General features: G+C 40.8%; 2 protein-coding genes across 4 annotated transcripts in view; one reads left to right on the forward strand and one right to left on the reverse strand.

Annotated features, from left to right (window-relative positions):
• LOC106585216 (whirlin) overlaps positions 1–13,119 on the forward strand; it is a 115,887-nt gene extending 102,768 nt beyond the window's left edge. The window contains exon 12 of the mRNA XM_014171177.3: positions 7,591–13,119. Within this exon, the coding sequence (XP_014026652.3) occupies positions 7,591–7,803 (213 nt within the window). The 3' untranslated portion in view covers positions 7,804–13,119. The remainder of the gene's footprint in view (positions 1–7,590) is intronic.
• A 3,143-nt stretch (positions 13,120–16,262) lies between these two features.
• LOC106585214 (syntaxin-binding protein 1) overlaps positions 16,263–17,994 on the reverse strand; it is a 53,975-nt gene continuing 52,243 nt past the window's right edge. For all 3 annotated transcript variants that reach the window (XM_014171174.3, XM_014171173.3, XM_014171172.3), the window contains one exon: positions 16,263–17,569. Coding sequence is in view for 1 of the 3 variants with exons in the window: in XM_014171173.3 (XP_014026648.1) it covers positions 17,496–17,569 (74 nt within the window). In the remaining 2 variants the exon portion in view is untranslated. The remainder of the gene's footprint in view (positions 17,570–17,994) is intronic.

A 17,994-nucleotide genomic window follows, 5' to 3' on the forward strand; every position in this document is an offset into this window, starting at 1 on the left:
ATGATCAATTCAGGTCACCAGGGCCCATATTCATTAGGAACAAAACGTAAGCAAACCCAAACATGGAGGGTCTACCTGAACTTGTCCAATAAGGAACACGTGTTTTGATTTTTAGTTTTAAGGTGTGAGTAGACCGACATAGTCATTGTGAGTGGACCTACATGTGTATTTAAATATTATTGTCAAGAACAGCCTTGATGTAAGGATCGACTCTGGAGACGAGAAGCTGGTACAGGGAGTGAACATTTAATAACCACGGACAGGAACAGAATACGGACAGCGTCCGATGACGCCGGCTGAGGCGTAGGAACCCGACGAGCTGGCTGAGGCATTACGTGGGATGGGAGCCTGCCGACCCAACCGGAGCAAGGAAACCTCTCGAGCCAGCTAAGGCGTGAAAGCCTGATGAGCCAGCTGGGGCACCCCCGGTTCCATCAGCGGCGGAACCCGGACCCGACATCACCAGCAAAACAAAAAACAAATACCTCCCTGATGCTTTGTATAGTGGTGTCAGCATTCTGTAAGGATCGACACTGGAGACGAGAAGCGTGTAATGATGGCGACAGGTGTGCGTAATGAAAGGCAGCCTGGCGCCCCCAAGTGCTAGAGAGGGAGAGCGGGCGCAGGCGTGACACAAACAGGTGTTTGTGCCTCATTATTCCAACTATTTCCCCCCACCATTTAATGGTACTGTCTATGATTCAGCAACAGTCCAGAGTTGTTTTCCAAATGGCAACCTATTCCCTATATAGTGCTTATAGTCCCTACACTCTTAGAAAAAAAGGTGCTATCTAGAGCCTAAAACGATTCTTCGGCTGTCCCCAGAGGAGAACCCTTTGAAGAACCCATTTTGGTCCCTTTCCACAGAGGGTTCTACATGGAACCCAAAAGTCTTCCACCTGGAACCAAAAAGGGATCTACTTGGAACGAAAGTGGGTTCTCCTATGGGGACAGCCAAAGAACCCTTTTGGAGCCCTTTTTTCTAAGAGTGTATGGGCCTTGGTCAAAAGTAGTGCACTACATAGGGAATAGGGTTCTATTTGACACGCAGCCATTAGGTTGGCTCTGAATGGTCATACAGAGAATTATAAGTGACATGGTTGAAGAGGTTATTTCAGGATATGACAGTCAACAATAATGGGATTTTATTGTTTATTGTTTTACTGACTTAACACATCTGGGGATATGGTGCGATAAGAAGATCATAAACAATAGGTTGTCACAGCCAATTTCAAGGCTCTGCAACAGCTATTGTATAACGCTAGAGTGCTTCCGCTTTCCAAAGAGTAAACATTGTTGGTTAGTTGGAATGCCTTCCCCCTCTGTCGTAATGAGGGTAGATTGCAGGGTGCTTAAACTTAAGTGGGGACTGCTGCTGTCCAATATAATTGTTGTTAGGGTGTTTGATTAGTGTTATTACATCCCACACTTATATTTTTCTTCCTGGCTCTGATTCTGCTGATAGCGGATAATTATTTTGAAGAAGGGTCTACTTGCAATAACTGTGATGGGTGGGGGGTTTCTACCAAAAAATGAACTGACTGTAAGTCGTTTTGGATAAGAGCATCTGCTGAATGACTAAATTGTAGGAAACAGTGAAGGAACAGTGAGAGCAGTAAGGCAAGCCTGCTTCTTGTTTTTATTTATTTATCGATAGCCAGGGGCACACTCCAACACTCAGACCTGATTTACAAACAAAGCATTTGTGTTTAGTGAGTCCGCCAGATCAGAGGCAGTAGTGATCCAGGATCAGAAGGGTCTTTGTTTCTGGCCATTTTGAGCCTGTAATCAAACCAAAACAAATCAATTGCTGATGCTCAAGATACACAGCTAGTCTAAAGAAGGCCAGTTTTATTGCTTCTTTAATCAGGACAACAGTTTTCAGCTGTGCTAACATAATTGCAAAAGGGTTTTTGTTGATGATTAGTTATTTGAGAAGGAGACCAAGTCAAGACGCTGGACCGGGTGGATTCAGTTTATAGTAAGGCAGTTTATTATGAGACAAAGATATTTGGCTGAGCGTGCACGGACTCCTTCGTTTAGCTCATAGGGAACTAGCAGAAGAGAGCCCCGAAACATAGTGTGCATCTAATTTATACAATGAAATGACAGTGTGTTGACGTTGAGTCTAGTAGGTCCGCTCTCCTGACTGGTCGATGAGTGGAGGGACGGTCCATTCTCCAGGTGGTGTCGACTTCCCATTGGCCCTTGGCAGTGTCCTTTGTCCTCGGAGTCCAACACACCTAAGTGTGTGTGTGTGTGTGTGTATTTCTGGTAATTCGTGTCTGGGTGCTTGCGATATTCATGGAATGTTGTTCTTTACACCAGTGGTCAGTTCGTGTGGCTAGGGTGCTTTCATGTCTTGACATTTTTGTGTGAGTGCTTAGTCCGCCATCAGTCTCTGGGTGTGGTCGTGATTGGTATCAGTTGGTTGCTCAATATGTCTCTGGAATTTTGTTGTGTGCTGTTGTGAAACATGTTGTGCAAATGCCCTCCTTATATATCATTAGGTAAAACGTTAGATTATCTTTATTACATTTTATAATGATCAATTAGTCTTTTAAAATAATAAACTTGGATTAGCTAACACAACGTGCCATTGGAACACAGGAGTGATGGTTGCTGATAATGGGCCTATGTAGATATTCCATAAAAAAATAAGCCATTTCCAGCTACAATAGGCATTTACAACATTAACAATGTCTACACTGTATTTCTGATCAATTTGATGTTATTTTAATAGACAAAAAAATTGCTTTTGTTTCAAAAACAAGGACATTTCTAAGTGACCCCAAACTTTTGAAAGGTAGTGTATTAGGGGTGAAACGGTAAGTGTATTCGTATTGAACCGTTCAGTACAGGGTCCACGGTGCACGGTTCGGTACGCATTGCGAACTGAACAATACATTAATCATATATTATAGCTAGGAAAAAATATATATTTCATTGTAAAAAATGATTATTGCATAAACCAATGGTGTATAAATTAACATGGGCAAAATATCCACATAGTAATAAAGTTGTTTATAGTTGTCTGCTCATTGGTTATTTCACTCCAGCGAGAACAGAGCTGAGACCACCGTAGCAGCAATTAGCTAATGAAGGAATTAGCACTTAGCTAAATGCAAAGGAGCAACATGGCAAGCCAGAACTAGAAGTCGCTCCAGTATCATTCAGGTCTGCCGTCAGGGAACATTTCGGTTTCCCTGTAAACTATAACGGGGATTGTTAACGAGTGGTGGATAAAACTTCTACAACGTGTAGGCTCTGTTCATTGCCGATAGCCTATTCGAGTTGCAATACGCGTAACATGACTACTCGTTTTCGCCGACATCACTCTAAAGTGCCAATCAGTGGGACGAGGCGAAAAAATGAAACCACTTCTCCCCACAGACTTCAGGCAACAATATGCGGCTGACTCCGGTAGGGCTAAAGAAATCAACGCAGCGATAGCTAAATTCATAGTGGCAGATATGAGACCTTTCTCTGTGGTAGAGAATGCGGGGTTCAGAAACATGTTTAAAGTGGTCGAGCCGCGCCTCACTATTCTTTCTCATACACATTTTGCCCAGTCATTAATACCTGCCGTATACAAAAGAACAACTTGAGACCGAGTAGTCAGAAACGCGGTCTGTTGCTCAAACAACAGACAGTTGGACGTTTAGAGCTACATAGAGCTACCTTACTGTAATGGCTCATTGCATTACGGCAGAGTGGGAGATAAAAAGCCATGTCCTTCAAACACGTCCCCTTGAGAGTAGTCACACCAGTGTAAACTTGGGGGAAGAGCTAAGGGAAGTAGTTGGAGAGGGATAATGTAACGATTTCTGTGACCACTGACAACGCTAGAAATATTGTAAATGCAGTTGCACTAGCTGGATTGGGGCCACAGATAGGATGCTTTGCTTAAGTTATTAATCTAGCATCTCAAAAAGCAATGTCAATCTCTCGCCTCCTAGCAAAGATCAGGAAGGTTGTATCCTTCTTTCACAAAAGCACAACTGCTGCACATGCTGGAGTTCCCAAACCACAAACGAATCCAAGATGTCCCTACTAGATGGAATTCAAGCCATGGCATGGTTGAGAGATACCTTGATCAGAAAGTTGCGGTGTATTCTACACTGACTGATCAAGCTGTGAGGATGAATGTCAAAGATATTGTGACTTTATCTGAAAATGACATAAGACTAGCAAAGGAAGTTTATCAAAGTGTGCTAACCTCTCAAAACAGTCACAACACTGATATGCACTGAGAGCATTCCATCAGTTTCCATGGTCCCGCCTATGAAAACAATGATCCTGAAATCAATGGTGGCATCTGATGAAGATGAACCCGCAGTAAGGGATGTCAAGACTGCTATCAGAGTTAACCTGGAGCCTAGATATGCTGACCCTGGTGTCCAAGACTTCTTACACAAGAGCACCGCTTTGGACCCCTGATTCAAGACCCTTCTGCACCTGGATGCTGCTGCTCATCTGAGAGTTTACAATGAACTCACAGCAGAGATTGTGACCAATATACAACAGGTATTGTATTTATTTTGTTAATGTGACATTTATTTTATTAATTAGTGATTTAAGGTACTGCAATGTGACTTAATTTTGATATATGCTGTTGGACTATGTACTCTGGTTGAAGTTCTGTTTTAAATTACTATTTTATTTCATGTTATAAGGCAGGCACTGCTGTTTTTGTTGTCCCTTTGTTTCCATATGCTCCTGGGAATTCAAGCTACCCATGTTTACTATTATAATAAATAGAAAAACTTAATACAAATTACATATTTCTCAGGCATTTATTTTGTCAATGTATCAAAACCATAACGAACCGTGAGTTTTGTGAACCGTTTCACCCACCCGTTTCACCCAAGGTTTTAATGAAAATATGTAAATCATTATATGAATATTATTTGAATATGTTGGTAACCCGTTGTATAAAAGTGATAATGCCCTGGAAGCCGGTGTTTGGAGGATATATTGGCACGGTTTGCCGGCCTTCAACTTCAATTCGGGCCTAACAACACCTGTGCCAATATACAGTATCCTCCGAACACCGGCTTCTCGGGCGTTATCACTTAAATATCTGCATTTTGATATAGACAATTCTCAGACCAATTCTTGCTCGTCAACGCCAACTCATTGCCTAACATGCTGACCAGACCGCTCATGCGCATGTGTCCGTGTGCGCCATCACGTGCATGTTGATTTTGTTCAGACACGATCAGGACATGCAGGTTGAAATATCAAAACGAACTCTGAACCAAGTATATTAATTTGGGGACAGGTCGAAAAGCATTAAACATTTATGGCAATTTAGCTAGCTTGCTGTTGCTAGCTAATTTGTCCTGGGATATAAACATTGGGTTATTATTTTACCTAAAATGCACAAGGTCTTCTACTCTGACAATTCATTCATAAATAAACGGGTAAAAGTTTGTTTCTAATAATCTCTCCTCCTAAAGGCTTCTTCTTCTTCTTTGGCATTTATATAGCGGTTGGTAACCAACTTTAAGGTGCATTACCACCACCAACTGAACTGGAGTGTGGACCTCAGTTCATCTTTCAATCACCCACATGGATATATGCTCCTAAAAACCAATGAGCAGATGGGACGTGGGTATATGCGCCTAAAAACCAATGAGGAGATGGGAGAAGCAGGACTTGCTGCACGTCAAGCATCACAAATAGAACCAAGTTCTATTTTAGCGCCTGGCTACGCAGACACTTGTTGACGCGTGCACGCAGTGTGGGTGCAATGATTGAATAGCATGTATGTGTACATTTATTTTGCAACGATTGCGCACGCGACGCGAGCGGTGTGGTCAGCATTTAATGCTTGCTTCTATATTTTAATTATCTTCATGGAGTCAGATAAATTAAATTATAGGCTATTGGCTTATTATAGGCATATTATGAGTCGCATGTGAGGTGTATATATAATATGTATATATCAAATATTACCCCACTACATCTTTGCCAGCTGCTTTCCTCCCGTTCACCTTGAAAATAAGTATCTTGACCTGTCCAATACTGTAGGTATCAGTAGTGATGTTTGCTAATATGCTGTCTTCAACCTCCGAGCTTGGGAGGTTGCTTGTGGCATCCTTCCACACAGAAGTGAAGTATAGACTCAGGGTTTCACACTCTTGTGTCTTTGTGTCATCTCTCTCACTCTGGTCTTCTGCATCAGCTCCCATCAGCTTTTTAATGGACCAGTTTCTGCTGTCCTTAGTCCTGAGATGAGAGACTTTATCCTCCTAGTGCAGTATATTTTCTTAGCATGTTGAATGAGATGGGGAAAGGGGATACCTAGTCATTCGCACAACTGAATGCATTCAACTGAAACCCGTCTTTCACATTCAACCCAACCCCTCTGAATCAGAGAGGTGCGGGGGGGGGCTGCCTTAATCGACATCCACGTCATCGGTGCCCGGGGAGCAGTTGTTGTGGGGGTTAACTGCCTTGCTCAAGGGCAGAACGGCAAACCTTTCGGTTACTGGCCCAATGCTCTTAACCACTAGGCTACCTGCTGCCCCAGGTATGCCACTTTGGAGTCCTCCATGGCTTATCAGATGTTGTGATGTTGCTCATTCTGATGGTCAATGCCTGCTTGAGGATAGGAGTAATTCACAGTGATTCACTGTTGTTCGTTTTTCACTATGTATTTATTCCTTGGGTCATTATATACAATTTTTATTAAATCTTTTGTCTTTAACTGCATTGTTGGAAAAGGACCTGTAAGTATGAATTTCACTGTTAGTCTACACCTGATGTTTACAAAGCATGTGACAAATAAAATGGTATTTGATTTGATTAGCCTGATGTCTTTACCCTGATGTCTTTGTCCTTATTTGGCCTGAAGTGCTAAATCATTCCTCCCCTCATTCCTCCCCTCAATCTCTTCTGACTATTAATCAGAAGAGCATCTACCTTTGTATTTTGTCTCTAACCTTTCCTTGAAACCACCAACCATGTTCTCCTCTTCTCTTCGCTTCATATCTTCTCGCTCACTCTTTAGCGCTTTATTTCTGCCACAAGGACACATCCTGTCTACAAAAGTGATTATTTAATTGATGCTTCATTATCTTCTCGCTCACTCTTTAGCGCTTTATTTCTGCCACAAGGACACATCCTGTCTACAAAAGTGATTATTTAATTGATGCTTCATTATCTCCCTCTCTCCCTGTATCGCTCTCTGTCTCTCTGAATTCAATTAATTATCAATTTAAGGGCTTTATTGGCATGGGAAACATATGTTTACATTGTCAAAGCAAGTGAAATAGATAATAAACAATAAAAAAAGAACAGTAAACATGACACTCACAAATGTTCCAAAAGAATGAAGACATTTCAAATGTCATATTATGTGCAAGTAGTTTAAGTACAAAACGGAAAATAAATTAACATAAATATGGGTTGTCTTTACAATGGTGTTTGTTCTTCACTGGTTGCCCTTTTCCTGTGGCAACAGGTCACAAATCTTGCTGCTGTGATGGCACACTGTGGTATCTCACTCTCACAGTCCCCCCTCTGTATCTCTCTCTATCTCTCTCACTTTCTCACTCTCCCCCACATCTCTCTCTCTTATAGAAGGGGGGCTCGGCACACGGTTGTGGGCAGCTGAAGGTGGGTCAGGTGATTCTGGAAGTGAACGGTGTCTCCCTGAGGGGCCGTGAGCACCAGGACGCTGCTTGCATCATCGCTGAGGCCTTCAAGTCCAAAGAGAGGGACCACATTGACTTCCTGGTCACAGAGTTCAACGCAACCCTCCTGCAGGGCCTTTTGCAGGGTCGTATTCATTAGCCACCATACAGAAGGAAACGGACTGAAATAGGCAGGGACTACCTGAACTTGTCAAATAAGAAATGCTTGTTCCCATTTTCCTGCAGGGGCTTTAGCAGGACTTTGCACTTTAAAGAGGTGAAACGGAAGGAGAAGGAGAGAACAGGAGGGAGATGTCTGAGTGTTAATATAACAATCTATCTTAGTCTCGTCTAAGACCGTTCTCCCTTCCCACTTTTTTTGTCTGTAGCTCGCAACCAGGCTTGCCATGTAGAGTTGTATTGCCAAAATGCATGACATTCTGCATTAAGAACTCCCCAATATAACCTAATAGAACCTAAGAAGAACCCACCAATGGAACCTAATAGTATTGAACTGAAATCTTGAAAATCAGTTTATAACAACAATATCAATGCTGTGATGTCATTAATTATGTCATTCCATTTAGCTGCTTTTCAGTCTCCCTGCTCTCCCCTCTCCAATAGGTCTGCCATTCGTAGCAGCTCTCCCCTGGAAGTGGTTATACCAAGATGGTGCTTTGAAAAAGGACAGAGATTGTATCTAATCTTAGTCGAACTATAACTTTATGCTATCTCTAAAATACTTTTTTTGCATAATTTCTGTAATGTTTTATGAACACCCTATATATTGTATATAGAATATATTGTATATAACACTGAAACACCTTTTAATAGGTAGAGGATTTGAGCTATTTATAACACTAGGTCGTCTGTATGTAAGAGGATCACATTTCTTTATGGATTTTATTAATTTACTTAATTAATTTTTTATTTATAAGGGCAGTTCGTTTTCTATACTTTTCATGGTATACAGTATTGGTTAATTGGCTGTGTGGTGAATCTTGTGATTACATTAAGAATCCTTTTTCATACACATATATATATATATATATATAAATATATACGGTAGATAAAAGCAGAGACAATACTAAAAATTAGCAAAGGTACTTCATCTGAGCTGTAGAACTGAATCAGAGACGGTAATGATGAGTCAGAGAGTGATCCTGGGAGAGGAAAATTAGTCCATGAGCTGCTAATGCATCGTTATACAGATAAATAACTTGTCAATTATAGGCAACTGACTCACTATTAGCAGAACTGGGGTGGAGGGGATGCAGCAGCAGCCATAATGCACATTGTGTGTATGAGAGAGAATATACTGTACACTACATCGCCAAAAGTCAAGTTCTTCCACACCAATCTCGGCGAACCATTTCACTATCGACCTCTGTGCACGGGGCATTGTCATGGTGAAACAGGAAAGGGCCTTCCCCAAACTGTCACAAATTTGGAAGCACAGAATCGTCTAGAATGTCATTGTATGCTGTAGCATTAAGATTTCCCTTCACTGGAACTACGGGGCCAGATGGTAAAGCGTGATTCATCACTCAAGAGAACGTGTTTCCACTGCTCCAGAGTCCAATGGCGGTTGCGCATTCTGATCTTAGGCTTGTGTGTGGCTGCTCGACATTTCCACTTCACAATAACAACACTTACAGTTGACCGGGGCAGCTCTAGCAGGGCATAAATTTGACAAACTGACTTGTTGGAAAGGTGGCATCCTATGATGGTGCCACGTTAAAAGTCACTGAGCTCTTCAGTACGGGCCATTCTACTGCCAATGTTTGTCTATGGAGATTGCATGGCTGTGTGCTCAATTCTATACACCTGTCAGTAACAGGTGTGGCTGAAATAGCCGAATCCACAAATTTAAAGGGGTGTCCACCTACTTTTGGCCATGTAGTGTATCAGTGGCAGTGTATGCTAGTGTAGTGAGATACTAGTGGATATCCTGTCACCATAAAGGGGAGGTTGGCACCAGTTACTTCCCGAATGGGCCCTGGTCAAAAGTAGTGCACTGTATCGGGAATAGGGTGCCATTTGGGACACATACATTGCTTGCTGTTGATAGATGTCTTGAACTGGATGAACTGTTGTAAAAGACTATAAAATGATTAATGATACATCTTTCAATAAGAGTATAACAGATTATTATAGAGTAAAGGTTTGTAGGTATTTTTTAACATTATACAAATGACATGTTTTTGTGACTGCAAACAGTCCAAACATGATACATATATATTGTCCACATATATGCATTCGGAAAGTATTCAGACCCCTTGACTTTTTCCACATTTTATACGTTACAGCCCTATTCTAAAATGGATGAAAATGTTTTTTCCCCCTCATCAATCTACACACAATACCCCATAAACTGTTTTTTAGACATTTTTGCAAATTTAAACAAAATAAAATACTGAAATATCACATTTACATAAGTATTCAGACCCTTTACTCAGTACTTTTTTGAAGCACCTTTGGCAGTGATTACAGCCTTGAGTGTTCTTGGATATGACGCTACGAGCTTGGCACACCTGTATTTGGGGAGTTTCTCCCGCTCTTCTCTGCAGATCCTCTCAAGCTCTGTCAGGTTGGATGCTGAGCGTCGTTGCACAGCTATTTTCAGGTCTCTCCAGAGATGTTCGATCGGGTTCAAGTCTGGGCTCTGGCTGGGCCACTCAAGGACATTCAGAGACTTGTCCTGAAGCCACTCCTGCATTGTCTTGGCTGTGTACTTAGGGTTGTTGTCCTTTTGGAATGTGAACCTTCGCCGAAGTCTGAGGTCCTGCACACTCTGGAGTAGGTTTTCATCAAGGATCTCTCTGTACTTTTCTCCGTTCATCTTTGCCTCATTCCTGACTAGTCTCCCAGTCCCTGCCGCTGAAAAACATCCGGGCTGTCATGAGCCTTTTACTGAGGAGTGGCGTCCTTCTGGCCACTCTACCATAAAGACCTGATTGGTGGAGTGCTGCAGAGATGGTTGTCCTTCTGGAAGGCTCTCCCATCTCCACAGAGGAACACTGGAGCTCTATCAAAGTGACCATCAGGTTCTTGGTCACCTCCCTGACCAAGGCCCTTCTCCCCCGATTGCTCAATTTGACTGGGTGGCCAGCTCTAGGAAAAGTCCTGGTACCCTTCCCCAGATCTGTGCATTGACACAATCCTGTCTCGGCACTCTACAGACAATTCCTTCAACCTCATGGCTTGGTCTTTGCTCTGACGAGCACTGTCAACTGTGGGACCTTATATAGACAAGTTTGTGTCTTTCCAAATCATGCCCAATCAATGTAATTTACCACAGGTGGACTCCAAGTTGTAGAAACATCTCAAGGATGATCAATGGAAACAGGATGCACCTGAGCTCAATTTCGAGTCTCATAGCAAAGGGTCTGAATATTTATGTAAATAAGGTTTTTCTGTTTTGTTTTTTAATTAATGTCCAAAAATTCATAAAAAGCTGTTTTTTCTTTGTCATTATGGGGTATATTGTGTGTAGATTGATGAGGATTATTATTTTTTTAATCCATTTTAGAATAAGGCTGTAACGTAACCGCATGTGGAAAAAGTCAAGGGGTCTGAATACTTTCCGAATGCACTGTATATGCTGTAAATAGATTTATAGACATATATAGAGTGACAGATTACATTACTGTTTGAAAGTATCACACAACATCACTGTATTATCACTGTGTCTGCTGTCACATTCTACAGTAGCTCTCATTCGACTAGTTGCTCAGAGTGTATTTGCTCAGGTTCCAGTTGGGTATTGATTGATTGACCACATACAATGCATTACCTATAGCACGTGAGCGTGATGTAATGCTACATCACCTTTTGGCACTTTGCACCAAAATAATTCCAAGATTTACAAATACTCACAGTAACAGTATGCGAACATCAGATGACACAACAGTCAGATGAAAATGTAAATCTAAAGTAGACTAATTACAGGTCTGCTGCATCTTGGCCCGGTTTACACAGGCGGCCCAATTCTGATCTTTTTTGACTAATTGGTTTTTCCTCCAATCAGATCAGCACTTTTGCCAATAATTGGGCAAAAGATCAGAATTTGGCTGCCTGTGTAAACGCAGCCATGATGCAGCAGACTTGTAAAATAGTCTACTTTAGGTTTACATTGGGTTTTTCATCTTACTGTATTGTCAACTACTGACTCGGTACCGGTACTCCTTGTATATAGTCTCATTATTGATATTTTATTGTGTTACTATTTCCTTTCTTTATTTTGCTAACTTTTCTTACTTTTTAACATTGCATTGTTGGGAAAGGTGCTCGTAAGTATGCATTTCATGGTAAAGTCTACACCTGTTGTATTCGGCGCATGTGACAAATACAGTTATATTTCAACTGATGTCACATACTGTTACCGTGGGTATTTGCAATTATTTTGCATTGTTTTGGTGCAAAGACAAAAGTGGTGTAACATTACAACACCCTCACCTGCTATAGATAATACATTGTCAGTCAATTTGCCTTTTTTTTGTTCTGTGCCGGCCTTCTGTTACCCAAGAGTAGGCTGTATTGTAAAAAAGGAAATCATGCTGGACAATGTTTTAGTAGCCTGAGTGCCAGTCTGTTTGTGCTATCATGCCAGCTCCCTGTCACTCATTGTCATGGCAATGTTTGGCTTGACAATGACAGCAATGGAGTTGGCTACAGATGGAAAGTAGCTGTAAGCGAAATCTGGTGCAACACATCAATTCTCAGTGGTTTGAGACTTATGTTTTTGTTGTACATTGTCCCTGCCAAATAAACGTAATACAAATTTGACAAAAAAAGCACAAACAGGTCTAGGACCAGGCTAATCTTTCAGCACTATAGCTGTAGCAGCATATCATAGTAACATAGTGCATCTTACTACTACAGAGCTGACACAATATTAGAGGTGTACAATCATAACCAAATGCTTACTGCACTAAAACCTTAGGACTCTATTCAATCAGATCCGACATCTGCATAGGGGTTGTTTTGGCAGTGTCGGAGGTGGAGCTGCATTAGCGCTGTGAAATCCACAAGCGTCTTTTGGCATTATACTTAAAGCGGACATTGCCATTGGCTGCATGGAGCCGCATTAAGAGAAATCCCATACAGTCTTCTTTATAAGTTCGGAAACGCTGGAATGTAAGATGTAGTCTACCTCTCGATTAGGATGACAGAAATCCTCATCATTTCATTGAATGATTTTCAGTTTGAGCGTCATTATTTCTATATAGCCTACACTTTCTCATTCTGAACTTCTAATACCAGTAGGACGGATGTGGCTTATTGAAAATGATCACAAGCAGCTGCTCAACGATTTGACACCTCCAACACCGGCAAAGTATCAGCTATGCGGGTGTCGGCTATCACCGGTTAATGCTTGATCTGATTGAATCTCGGCCTTAGACATATTCCTGAAGTCTATAGAGTGCATAACAATGTCACACTGAAGTGAATTGAATAAAGATTTACCAACTCATGTCTTAGATCTTTTTTGCCTGGTTTGGTTGTATAGCTATAACATTTCAAAATACAAAATATTTTTCATTTCATTTATCATATTTTCTACATTGTAGAATACTATGAAATGACACATATGGAATCATGTAGTAACCAAAAAAGTGTTAAACAAATGAAAATATATTTTATATTTGAGATTCTTCAAAGTGGCCACCCTTTGCCTTGATGACAGCTTTGCACACTCTTGGTGTGTATATATATAGTGTGTATTTGTATGTATGTATATGTACAGTGAGGGAAAAAAGTATTTGATCCCCTGCTGATTTTGTACGTTTGCCCACTGACAAAGAAATGATCAGTCTATAATTTTAATGGTAGGTTTATTTGAACAGTGAGAGACAGAATAACAACAAAGAAATCCAGAAAAACGCATGTCAAAAATGTTATAAATTGATTTGCATTTTAATGAGGGAAATAAGTGTTTGACCCCCTCTCAATCAGAAAGATTTCTGGCTCCCAGGTGTCTTTTATACAGGTAACGAGCTGAGATTAGGAGCACACTCTTAAAGGGAGTGCTCCTAATCTCAGTTTGTTACCTGTATAAAAGACACCTGTCCACAGAAGCAATCAATCAATCAGATTCCAAACTCTCCACCATGGCCAAGACCAAAGAGCTCTCCAAGGATGTCAGGGACAAGATTGTAGACCTACACAAGGCAGGAATGGGCTACAAGACCATCGCCAAGCAGCTTGGTGAGAAGGTGACAACAGTTGGTGCGATTATTCGCAAATGGAAGAAACACAAAATAACTCAATCTCCCTCGGCCTGGGGCTCCATGCAAGATCTCACCTCGTGGAGTTGCAATCATCATAAGAACGGTGAGGAATCAGCCCAGAACTACACGGGAGGATCTTGTCAATGATCTCAAGGCAGCTGGGACCATAGTCACCAAGAAAACAATTGTTAACACACTACGCCGTGAAGGACTGAAATCCTGCAGCACCCGCAAGGTCCCCCTGCTCAAGAATGCACATATACATGCCCGTCTGAAGTTTGCCAATGAACATCTGAATGATTCAGAGGACAACTGGGTGAAAGTGTTGTGGTCAGATGAGACCAAAATGGAGCTTTTTGGCATCAACTCAACTCGCCGTGTTTGGAGGAGGAATGCTGCCTATGACCCCAAGAACACCATCCCCACCGTCAAACATGGAGGTGGAAACATTATTCTTTGGGGGTGTTTTTCTGCTAAGGGGACAGGACAACTTCACCGCATCAAAGGGACGATGGACGGGGCCATGTACCGTCAAATCTTGGGTGAGAACGGGTATTCCAGCATGACAATGACCCAAAACACACGGCCAAGGCAACAAAGGAGTGGCTCAAGAAGAAGCACATTAAGATCCTGGAGTGGCCTAGCCAGTCTCCAGACCTGAATCCCATAGAAAATCTGTGGAGGGAGCTGAAGGTTCGAGTTGCCAAACATCAGCCTCGAAACCTTAATGACTTGGAGAAGATCTGCAAAGAGGAGTGGGACAAAATCCCTCCTGAGATGTGTGCAAACCTGGTGGCCAACTGCAAGAAATGTCTGACCTCTGTGACTGCCAACAAGGGTTTTGCCACCAAGTACTAAGTCATGTTTTGCAGAGGGGTCAAACACTTATTTCCCTCATTAAAATGCAAATCAATTTATAACATTTTTGACATGCGTTTTTCTGGATTTCTTTGTTGTTATTCTGTCTCTCACTGTTCAAATAAACCTACCATTAAAATTATAGACTGATCATTTCTTTGTCAGTGGGCAAATGTACAAAATCAGCAGGGGATCAAATACTTTTTTCCCTCACTGTATGTGCAAATGTATGTATGTGTATATATACAGTTCCAGTCAAAATGTATATATACACATACATACATTTGCACATACATACACATACATACATACAAATACACACTATATATATATGTATATATATATATATGTATATATATATATGTGTAAATGTATGTATGTGTATATATACAGTACCAGTCAAAATGTGTGACACACCTACTCATTCCAGGGTTTTTCTATATTTTTATTTAATTTTGTATTCACATTTTTTTTACCCCGTTTTCTCCCCAATTTCGTGGTCTCCAATTGGTAGTTACAGTCTTGTCTCATCGCTGCAACTCCCGTACGGACTCAGGAGTTGCAGAAGGTCGAGAGCCGTATATATATACATTTAAGTCATTTAGCAGACGCTCTTATCCAGAGCGACTTAAAGTAGTGAATGCATACATTTATATATTTTTTTTCCCCCGTACTGGTCCCCTGTGGGAATCGAACCCACAACCCTGGCGTTGCAAACACCATGCTCTACCAACTGAGCCACACACACACACACACACACACACACACACACACACACACACACACACACACACACACACACACACACACACACACACACACACACACACACACACACACACACACACACACACACACACACACACACACACACACACACACACACACACACACACACACACACACACACACACACACACACACACACACACACACACACACACACACACACACACAAATATATTTTCCTTTATTATTTCTCACAAACCCTATCGCCCCTCCCCTAATTGGAGTAAACTAATAAACAATAACACTTAGGCTTGCTTATACATACTATATAGATTTCACAAACATAATCTATTTTACAATAGTTCTGTTTTGTTTGTTTTTTGTCCTGGCCTTCCTCTATTTCTGATGTCCATCCAGTTTGATTTCTATTTGCCACATATTTTTAACTGTGCCATTTCACAAAAGTTCTGAACCTATATACATTTTACAGACACAGTATATTTTACATTTGTTATCTTGTTATTAGTCCCACCCACAAAACATGGTATTCATTTAGTCCTACCATTCAAAGAAATGTTTCATTTATTGAAGCAACCCCCACAATATTCAAAAGCTTTAGAAGTTTGTTGGAATTATGGGGTATTGTGTGTAGATTGATGAGAATCATAAAAAAAAAATCTATTTTAGAATAAAGCTGTAATGTAACAAAATTTTGAAAAAGTCAAGGGGTCTGAATACTTTCCGAATGCACTCTATGTATTTCAATAGTCATGTAGTAATGTAACAGTACAAGACCAACTTTTATTTGAAGCCTTTATTGGAGCTTTAGTACATGATATTTGCAGAAAGAATATGGTTTGTGATAAATCACTTCCAAGCATCGAATTCTGAGAAGTTATACTGGTATTACAGGAACTAATATCTCTTAATAAATAATAGATTACTCTAATAGAAAGCTAACAAATCACTATACAACAACAGCTGCAATGACAAAAAAATTGTTGCATCATGACAGTGTCAACACTGGGAAGTGGAACGAAAATGACCATAACTACTACAGGGAGAGGAAATAACAAATCAAGTCAATATTGTGACATAATGTTAATGAACAGAGAGAGACAACGAAACTAATAGAGGAAGAACTTTCCAATGGTTGATCACTGTCCAACTACTGTACTGTTTACTACAGCTAAATGACCACTAGTACAGAGTGGCTTCACATTGGCATGTCCAAAGTTAGGTTAATCACCATCAAAACATTGATACAGCACGGCATATATTCTACAAACTACTGATTGCATGAGACGGAAGATGTTTCTTATTTTAAAATGGTTGTGAAGTTTACAAATTCTAAAATTGTTTTCAAAATACTGAAAGTAAAATCAGTCTTTTTGCTCAATGTTCCGGGAATGTTTCCAAGCAATGAGACAAAAGATATAATGACACTAAAAACAGACAGACAGTCTTAGAAACACAGGAATCTTGCAAATATTTTTGAGGGGGGAATGTTATACATAGATCCCATCCCACTATCTTCACAGCTGGTGCCTTTATACTCCTATCTGAAATATGATGAGCACTCGACACCAAACACCAGCCTAAGTAATTCCTCAATTTCCAACTACGCTAATCTAATCTCCTCTATGACTGGCTTCCCTTTTAAGGAAGTGCAACAACAGCATCCTGAGATGGCAGTTTACATCTACTGCTCATAGTATCAACGGTTATCCAGCGTACACAATCTCTACTCTTCCATCCAATCATTAAGGGTGTATGTACAGTAGTTAAAACATTATGTGGTTCTTGGTGCTCTGGTTTTGAGGGATCTTATGTAATTCTATTGAAACATGATATCTGAATACATGACTTGGATATGCTAGAAATAGATGCTGCCATTTGTTTTCTTCAGTCTTATGTATAGAGTAGAAGGGCCTGTTATGTCTTGGGTCCTGACTATTCATGTATGCCAGTTGGGAGAGTTTGGAGGTTAGGAGAGGGACAACTGCAGCCAGGGAGCTCTTAGCTGTTCAGCTCAAACATCTTGTTGCTTATCCATGTCTTTGAGGGCTTGAAGAAGGCGTGTAGGGGTGAAGATATTGGTTGATCCTGCAGCAGAGAGAGAGAGAGAGAGAGAGAGAGAGAGAGAGAGAGAACTACACATATCTTCTCAGTTTGAACTAGGCTCGTCTGTTAATTATAGTACAATACAGTTCCAAATTGGAATGACATTGAGAGAAATACACAGACAGCAGAAATCACATATAAAGACATGGGTTCAGCTTTTATATGCTTCTCTAAAACATGTCATTTTCAGCCAAACAAAAAAAAAATACAGGGGCAAAAAAGCTTACATTTAAAAAACCTGTGCAAGAAATATTACATTGCTAAATACAATAGCGACATAGTGCCTTGTTGATTGTTAATACAGAAAATGGGAGCTATTGACATCTGTCTGCATACAGCACACCACAAGGACAAATCTCCAAAGGACAGACATAGAGAGCACAGACAAGATAAACAGAATAGACGAC

Source organism: Salmo salar, chromosome 24 (genome assembly GCF_965601325.2).
Source record: "Salmo salar chromosome 24, fSalSal1, whole genome shotgun sequence".
Classification (NCBI taxonomy): domain Eukaryota; kingdom Metazoa; phylum Chordata; class Actinopteri; order Salmoniformes; family Salmonidae; genus Salmo; species Salmo salar.